Source organism: Hesperophylax consimilis, chromosome 29 (genome assembly GCF_061612785.1).
Source record: "Hesperophylax consimilis isolate HC1 chromosome 29, BYU_Hcon_1.0, whole genome shotgun sequence".
Taxonomy (NCBI): domain Eukaryota; kingdom Metazoa; phylum Arthropoda; class Insecta; order Trichoptera; family Limnephilidae; genus Hesperophylax; species Hesperophylax consimilis.
Window position 1 is genome coordinate 6,807,643 of NC_142864.1, and position 9,197 is coordinate 6,816,839.

The 9,197-nt window shown below is 35.6% G+C and overlaps 1 protein-coding gene across 1 annotated transcript; it reads right to left on the bottom strand.

Moving 5' to 3' along the window:
• Positions 1-1,943: 1,943 nt before the first annotated feature.
• LOC149409831 (uncharacterized) lies at positions 1,944-3,540 on the bottom strand. Its single transcript, XM_089649304.1, has 5 exons — positions 3,091-3,540; positions 2,687-2,782; positions 2,472-2,567; positions 2,175-2,326; positions 1,944-1,984 (listed from the first exon to the last, which is right to left on the bottom strand). Exons 1-5 carry the CDS (start codon positions 3,167-3,169, stop codon positions 1,952-1,954), a joined length of 456 nt encoding a protein of 151 aa, XP_089505430.1. The 5' UTR covers positions 3,170-3,540; the 3' UTR covers positions 1,944-1,951.
• Positions 3,541-9,197: the final 5,657 nt, after the last annotated feature.

The following is a 9,197-nucleotide window of genomic DNA, read 5'->3' on the forward strand; positions in this document are numbered from 1 at the left end:
TATTATGTATTACTTAATAAAAAAAATTAAATTAAACAAAATTTAAAAGAATTATAATTTTATTAAAAAAAGTTGAAACAATATTTGTCCTATTTATAGATACATAGTAAAATGACAAGAAATGTTTATTATCAAGTGCAAACTAATCTACAGGGTCAGTCATAACATCCTCATCATCCGTCTCCAGTAATGTATCGGGAGCATCGCATGATTCCCCGAGCTTTTTGAATTCTGCATGATACCTCGCGGGAATTATATTTTTTGCACACAGATTCATCAGGTCCCGATATTTAGCTTTATTAATTCCCAGGGGGCTTTGGTATATACCTAGTGGAAAGGCAAGTTGATGTGCACTTGAATTTCTCCTTCCTTTCACCTTCATAGTGTGTACATCTTCAATATTGCTAAAAGTATATGCGAATTTTATCTCGTTTTTACCCTTTTTAAAAAACACCTTTCTAATATTCCTTATGGAAATTTTGTGGCCAACATCCATCTTGGCGTTATTTGGGAAAATGTACTCCTGCACACCTTTCCAATTTCGGAAGTAGGTGTGGTCCAACACATTAACCTCATATTATGGTCCAGGATTTGACCTGGCATTTGTTATTATCGTGGGCCATTCTGAGGGAGCCCAAATTATTATTTTTTCTATAATTTGATTCGATGCATGCATACATTGAATCAACTGGCATGTACGTATGACCTGGTAACAAAAAATTTAGAGAAACTTCTAGAATATTCACAGATTTTGTTAAAAAATAATAAATCATTGAAATAACTTGACGGTTCTTGTTTTGCCCCGGGCAACTGTCGCAATATACAGCCACACTTTTTTTTTCAACATCTGTATCTAGATCCTTCAAATAGTTGAACAAGATGGAGCAAACCTCGTTTGCTCCCCTGTTACCGTCCTTTTCACCCCACACATAAGCACAGCCTCTTCTTGTACCGCTTTCATAGAATGTAAGGTTTACATGGCATACTTCCTCGAATAATAGAGAAGCATACTTTGGCCGTGTGGGGTGTTGAGGACCTTCTGGAGATCAAATGAAGCGCATACAAAAGATTTATCATTCTTTGCACGTTGTTGATCCACATCAAATGCTGCTTTCGTTGACTCCTTTTCATTCAGGTGAATGGTAAGTGACAGATTTTCTTCGGCAGCCACTTCACTAACACCACATATGCCACACTTATCCTTTTTTGGAGTGTGAATCCCAATGTTATAATTATTTTTTAAATAATTTTTAAACACTCTTTCACCCACCGGAACCTCATTTTGCGACACTACAAATTTTTTGTAAATTTTAAACAGATTTGTATAATTTTTATATTCCGTGGGCAAGTACAATTTTGTCGAATTTGCTCTACTATAATGTGAGGGAAGAGCTGGAAGCATTTCAATAAACTTTTTGATTTGTGAATTCGTCACAGCTTTTGTTTTATTAGGCGGATCCTTTTTTCCCCGTTGATCAACTTTAGGCATATTTAATGGCGTCTTATTTCTAATGGTGTACTGAATAAAGCTTTGAGTAATGTCTAAAGTTTTCAAAAAAAAATTTGGCATATTTGTACTTTATCGTTATTAGATGGGAAAAAACACACCAGTCGGATTTCTCGTGAGAACCCTAAACTTAAAACATTTGGATCTTTTTGATAACGTCTTTTTATCGGACGGCTCTCAACAAAATTTATAATGAACGACTTTTTGCCGTTACCGTCTAATTTCCAATACTGTTTAAATATTTCCTGTAAATCTGTAAATTTTGTCGATCTTTGGAATTTACACTTTTTTCTAAAACATGGATCATCTTGTACACGTTTTGCTGGCATGACAATGTTGTTTTTTGTTATGTACTCTGAGCCGCTAGATTTTTTTAGTGAGTTTTTCTAGAGACTCGTTTATTCTCTTTCTTTTTCTTCCGTTTCCCCTGGCTTCCAACAACTCCTATCTCTTCTGACGTTGAAGTTTTTGGTACTTCTGTAAAATAAGAACAATAAATGTATTTCCTGCCGTGCAAGTTATTATTAAGAATTTATCTTCAGACTTTTAAAAAATTGTGATTCAACTACAGGTAGGTAATAATGTATGTATTTATCTGAATAATGGTGGATATTTACAATTCATATTGAAAACAGAACTTGACCAAAAATAATGAAATAATTTTAACTTCAATCAGTGCAGCCGGTTCAGATGCAGGAACTATACCAACATTACAGATATTATTCTCTTGTGTATCATCCATTGCAATAAGTTCATTGAATTCAATGATTACTATATTATTACCATCCCCGGTGTAATCAATAGCAACTGGAGCTTTTTCTGAAAAACATAATAACAATTTTTATTAATTTAATTGAAGAGTTATATTGAAGTAAATATGGAGTTAAATAGGAATATGCAAATAGACATGAGTTTTTAATAAATAAAATTATGCTACATTGATTCAAGAAAGTTTCATTCTTACCGAGAGGCAAATAATCCATCAGGATTTCATCTGAAGGAATAAGAGATTTGTCTGGACTTTCTTTAGCCGAAACAATAGATCTTATGTTACTTTCATCTGAAAATAAACAAATAAGATCCAAAAACATGTCTTAACTATGGAATATGTTAATGAATAATATGAGTTTTTAATAAATAAAAGTATGCTACATTAATTCAAGAAAGTTTCATTTTTACCGAGAGGCAAATAATCCATCCTGATTTCATCTGAAGGAATAAGAGATTTGTCTGAACTTTCTTTAGCCAAACCAATAGGTCTAATGTTACTTTCATCTGAAAATAAACAAATAAGATGCAAAAACAAGTCTTAACTATGGAATATGTTAATGAATAATGAGTTTTTTTAAATAAAAGTATCTGCCAAATAAGCAAATTTTCGAGGTTAGAATACATGTCAAATAATATCAAAACAACACTTTTGCCAAAAGATACGTTAGTTGTTTAGCTTTAGCATTGTTTTGAATATTTAAAAACCTGCAAAAATATACTTCAAATTCATTTTTATGGTTAAAATTCAAAATTAAATAATAATGTAACACGTGTTGTGAAACAAAATTCAAATAGCAAATAAATTGACTTACCATTTATGTCTCGGGTTCCAAATGATTTGAAATTGACACCACACAATTCTAAAATCTTTTGAGATCTTTTAAGTGCCATATCTACAGTAATTAATTAAAATAAGCGTTTTTAATTGCGGAAGTCGAAAATATGCACCTCACTCACTAAATGTCAAAGCGGTTTTGAGCTGCTTGAAGTTGCCACCTACCGGTACAAAAATGAAAGTCCACTGCATTGCCGACGTAATTCCCATACAAGCCGTGTAGGGTAAACAGTCACGCAGCTTAAAGCAATTGACCGTACGGGATTATAATAACACAAAATTGAAATATCACTGATTTGAGGGTTGACTGCTTTTACCTGTTTGTGTTTTTACGAAACCTATAAATTTTCATCTAATAAAATGCATTTTTTGGTATAAAAACAGCATTTAGCAGCTTAAATTGTTTGAACAGGTTGTAGTCCAGTCAGTGGGGGATAAAAAAGGGCTCCACCTTGCAAAAGGTTAGGTAGTAGCGATTTTCACATATGTTGTTAAGATTGGGACTCTAAAGAAAAAAAAAAGTTTTCGACCTTGGGAGGGTCGAGCTCGATCCGCCATCTTGGAATGAAGGTGCCAAAATTTAGTTTTTTCAAAATAATTATGAAGTGGTTGATTTTACAACCAAATTGTTGGAGACAAACTTAAAGACAACTAAATTACCTACATTTTTTGTAGAAAGTTTTTTTTTGTAAGTAAAAGGTAACGAGTTACAGCGGTTGAAAGAAGAAAATTTTGACAAAAAATTGTAAAACTCCAGTTTTCTTGATAAATTTTGTACGAACATATTACACAATATCATTTTAACGTATTTCTACGTTACAATATACTTATATAGCATCATCCGTGTGCTTGATGACGTTGATTTGTTATTGTGGGATCCTAGTCTACCTGACTTGGCAACACTGATTGAGTCCTGGTTACAGGACGTTGCCTGGATGCTCATGTCTGCTTTTCGATGAAACAATGCCAGTTCAAGTTTCACAAGAACGATTTTAGCCAATGAAAATAACAAAGTCCGTCTGATTTCGATGCTTACAAAGCAATTTATACAGGATGATTTTACAGTTAAGCAGGCTGAAGAAGATGCTGATGAGTTGATTGTCAATACTGCGATTTCCTTGTGTTCATCATATGACGCTGTTTTCATTATTGGCGATGACGTTGATCTCCTAGTTCTGCTGACAGCATTAGCACCACCCAAAAGTAGTATATATCTTCGCAAACCTGGGAGAGGCAAAACTTTTGAAAGACTGTATTCCGCGAATAGTGTGAAATACAAAGAGGCGGCTGAGAATATTCTGTTTCTTCATGCCTTTAGCGGCTGCGATACAACATCGTCCTTCTTCAACCAAGGAAAAACAAAAAAAATTTCGCTTGTGCAAAACGACACAAGACTCAATGCCATGATAGGAAGCTTCAAACAACATGATGCAACACCAGAAGACATAGCAGTTGCAGGAACACGCTTTCTTGTTGCTTTGTACGGGGGTGACATGGATAAGGAAACCTTGGAAGAAGTCCGCTACAAACGTTTCGCAAAGTCGACAACAAAAAGCAAATTCAATCTTGCCTCTTTGCCACCAACGAACGACGCTGCACGGTGCCACGCATTTAGAACGTACCATCAAGTCCAAAAATGGTATGGAATCCAAAAAAATCCAGAAAACTGGGGCTGGAAACGTGACACCAACGGGCTTGTTCCAGTAAGAATGACAAAGAAACTAGCACCCGACACTTTATTAAAAATTATTTCATGCAATTGTAAAAAAGGATGCGGCGTTGCATGTAGCTGCAGGAAAGCTGGATTGAAGTGTTCTATTGTATGTGGGTGCTGTAATGGTCAAACATGCTGAAATTCGCCAGAGGTTCACATCGATGTCGAGGACGAAGAAGAAGAGATTTTGTCAATGGAAGCCCAGAATCTCAGTATCACAGGCAATGAGTTAGATGATGACATTGATGACGAAGACTGTTATTAAGTAACATAATTTATAGTAACATAATTCATAGTAATGTAACATAATTTCGAAATCTACCATCGCTGGTATATCTGTGGAGTAGACCTACTGGGGATACCATAATAAAAAAATGCGCCATGTTCTCTACCTTATGGTGGTGTGGAAATGAGTTAGCAAAATTATTATAATTATGTAATGAATAAACCGAAAAAATTACAAAGTTGGGAATTTAATCATTTTTTAGAAAAATATTCACATTTCCGCCACTGTAACTCGTTACCTATTAGACTTACAAAAAAAACTTGGTACACAAAATGTAGTTAATTTAGTTGTCTTTAAGTTTGCCTTCAACAATTTGGTTGTAAAAACGACCACTTCACAATTATTTTGAAAAAAACAAATTTTGGTACCTTCAATCCAAGATGGCGGGTCGAGCTCGACCCTCCCAAGGTCGAAAACTTTTTTTTTTCCTTAGAGTCCCAATCTTAACAACATATATCAAAATCGCTACTACCTAACCTTTTGCAAGGTAAAACTCCCCACTGACTGGACTATTGTTCATTGAAGGCTACTTTATATGAAACCACTGAAAAGTAACATTTCCAAAAAATGTGGCTTAAAGGGTTTTACCAAAACACAGTCGATATAGTTAAGTGAATATCAATAAGGGTAAATACAAAGTATAAAAATAATACAAAATAATTTCAATACAATCAAAAGAACGGTTGGGTTAATCCTGTTAAGATTGTGTTCATTACAAATGTGGGAAAATATAAATAAATCAGTTTAATTAAGTTTGAATTTGGTCGTGTGTAAATAGTACTTGTTGTCTATGTGCAATTTGGTTTACATATGCTTGCAATAGTGGGACGCCCTGTGATTGGAATACATTTCTTTATTTCGTGTTTAAATTTTGTCATTGTTTCTAATTGTCTGATCGTGGTTGGTGGTGTATTGTATAGTTTGCAAGCTATGTTTTTAAAATGTCTTTGTCCGAATGAGGTTTTAGCAAAAGGAGTTTGAAGAAGTTCTTTGTTTTTGGCTCGGGTATTGTGAATAGTTTGTGTTGGTTTGTATAGTGATTTATTGTTCTGGTATAAGTTGACCAAGATGGATCTTGCATACAGTTGTTTTATGTCCATAACATTGATAGTATTGAAGATCGTATCAGTGCTGGTAGGACCCCTATTAGATTGATGCTGAGATCTTTGGTTATAAAAATGAGGCTGAGGTAACTGTTGCAAGCGTGAGCGATAATAAACTGTACGGAGGACAGGAGACGTTATCACTACCGATGGCAGAAACCGAAAGTATCTTTGCAAGTTTCCCACTTCCGAAAAGTATAGTGACAGGTGGTATTAGACCTCATTTATAGAGCCCCACGTTGAGCGCCAAAATGTTACACTTAGTATATAAGCTAAGCATGTTCGGTGCTTAAATAATATAGTAAGATGCCTATGGGCTTTTAACTGGTTAATAGGACCCCTATTAGATTGATGGTGAGATCTTTGGTTATAAAAATGAGGCTGAGGTAACTGTTGCAAGCGTGAGCGATAATAAACTGTACGGAGGACAGGAGACGTTATCACTACCGATGGCAGAAACCGAAAGTATCTTTGCAAGTTTCCCACTTCCGAAAAGTATAGTGACGGGTGGTATTAGACCTCATTTATAGAGCCCCACGTTGAGCGCCAAAATGTTACACTTAGTATATAAGCTAAGCATGTTCGGTGCTTAAATAATATAGTAAGATGCCTATGGGCTTTTAACTGGTTAATAGGACACCTATTAGATTGATGGTGAGATCTTTGGTTATAAAAATGAAGCTGAGGTAACTGTTGCAAGCGTGAGCGATAATAAACTGTACGGAGGACAGGAGACGTTATCACTACCGATGGCAGAAACCGAAAGTATCTGTGCAAGTTTCCCACTTCCGAAAAGTATAGTGACGGGTGGTATTAGACCTCATTTATAGAGCCCCACGTTGAGCGCCAAAATGTTACACTTAGTATATAAGCTAAGCATGTTCGGTGCTTAAATAATATAGTAAGATGCCTATGGGCTTTTAACTGGTTAATAGGACACCTATTAGATTGATGGTGAGATCTTTGGTTATAAAAATGAGGCTGAGGTAACTGTTGCAAGCGTGAGCGATAATAAACTGTACGGAGGACAGGAGATGTTATCACTACCGATGGCAGAAGCCGAATGATTTTTTGCGATTTTTTTTTGGTGTGTCCAATGTTCCTCTTGGCCAGCACGTAAAGAAACTCTTAGAAACGTAAAAAAGATTTTATGTTCGGGTTAAATCTTCCCCATAGGAAAAAACTAAACCCTTCCACACACTTTTCCACAAATGATCATCTAGTCAATCAACATTATGCAAGTGCATCATATATGCAAAATAAATACAATAACACCACGTCAACTGATCAGAGATCAAATGGAAAAATAATTCACCGACTTCAGATATTTTCATATCAGAGGGTTCGGCTCGGTAGAACTCCTAACAGGGTCTATAAATCCTACTGATCCCTCAACATAAATATTTAAAAAATCTTTCGTTATCCTACATGTATTCAAAATGACCGATTTTTACATCTTTAAATATAAATTTTTTGATAGATCTAATACGCCTAAATTTTTAATGAGATAGCTAGGTATAATGCCAGTAGCCGAAATAACGAATGGTAATATTTTTATAGTCTGAGAATGCCAAATTCTTTTTATCTCATTTCCTAAATCTGTGTATTTTCTTATTTTTTCATTAACAGATTTTTGAATATTACAGGAATTTGGAATAGCGACATCAATGATATAAGTTTTTTTTTTTTTAAATTTTGTCATGCAAAACTATATCATCGAGTCTATTATGACTAATCGTTCGGTCTGTTAGTATAGTTTTATCATAATATATTTTATAAAATTCTTTTTCTAAAAAATGAATTTGGTTCGTATGCATAATATGGTATTATATTACGGCAGTCAATCAAGTTATGTTTAATTACCAAACATTAGTGAATTATTTTTAAAACCTGATTGTGTGTAAATGTATACTCGGACGGTGCTAATATAGAACATCGGGATATTATTTAATTTTTTTTTAATATTAACTCCACACAGGAGGCCCTGAAGAAAATAATTTCCCTCAGGGCCTATGTCATCTTTGGGGATGCTGTGTGGAGGGTCTTTTTGTGGAGAAGAAGGAGTGAACATGGGTCTTGAAGAGTCCCATGTTGTAGGAGGGAGGTACAATTTGTAGATACATTTGTTTTATGTCTGCGGTTTTAGCTACTGCAAAACAAAGAGAATGAAACACAGAGGCCGGCAGTTCGTTCCACAGCCGAGCTGTTGAACTTAAGAACGAATCGTAGAAGCGACCCGTTCTCATGTGAAAAAATGTCAACCGTGTACAAATGTTGCCGCGCGTTTGGCGTGTATCCCGACTACGCACCGGTGCCGAAGGGATCAATGACGCTAGTTCCTCAGAGCATCTTCCATTGTAATACCGATAGAACAAGGACAGCATACCTACCTGACGCCTGTGCTCTAAAGATTGCAGTCCGTTTGTTAAAATTGGGGAATCTATCAAACGGACCGCCCGTTTTTGCACAGAGTCAAGGGTAATAATATGTTCTATAGTTTCCGGAAAAGCCAAACATTTTCTTCACAAATCATCAATTTGATATCTTTGATTATATGCTTCCTATAATTTTTAGTATTAATGACTATCCTGAATGGCAAGCATAAATCCTTCTATTTCTGCGCTCAACTCTCCAATACTCAACCATTTTGTGACCCAATCCTGTCTGATTACGTCTAAAAGGGATCCAAATGATAATCTAGTCTCCTTCAACGGAAGCAATCTTCCGAACAGGCCTTCCATTGATATGCTTGGTGTAACTATAAGTGACCAGCTCAGGTACGGGGGCTCCATCGAAGCCCGAGTAAAGTTGGCCTCTCAGAAGCTGGGCGTACTGTACAGGGCCCGCAGATACTTTAATAGTACACAACTGCTCACCCTGTACAAATCGCAAGTGCGCCCTACTGTCGAATTTGGCAGCCATCTCTGGTCTGGAGCCCCAAAATACCTGAAAAAAACCCTTGACTCTGTGCAGAAACGGGC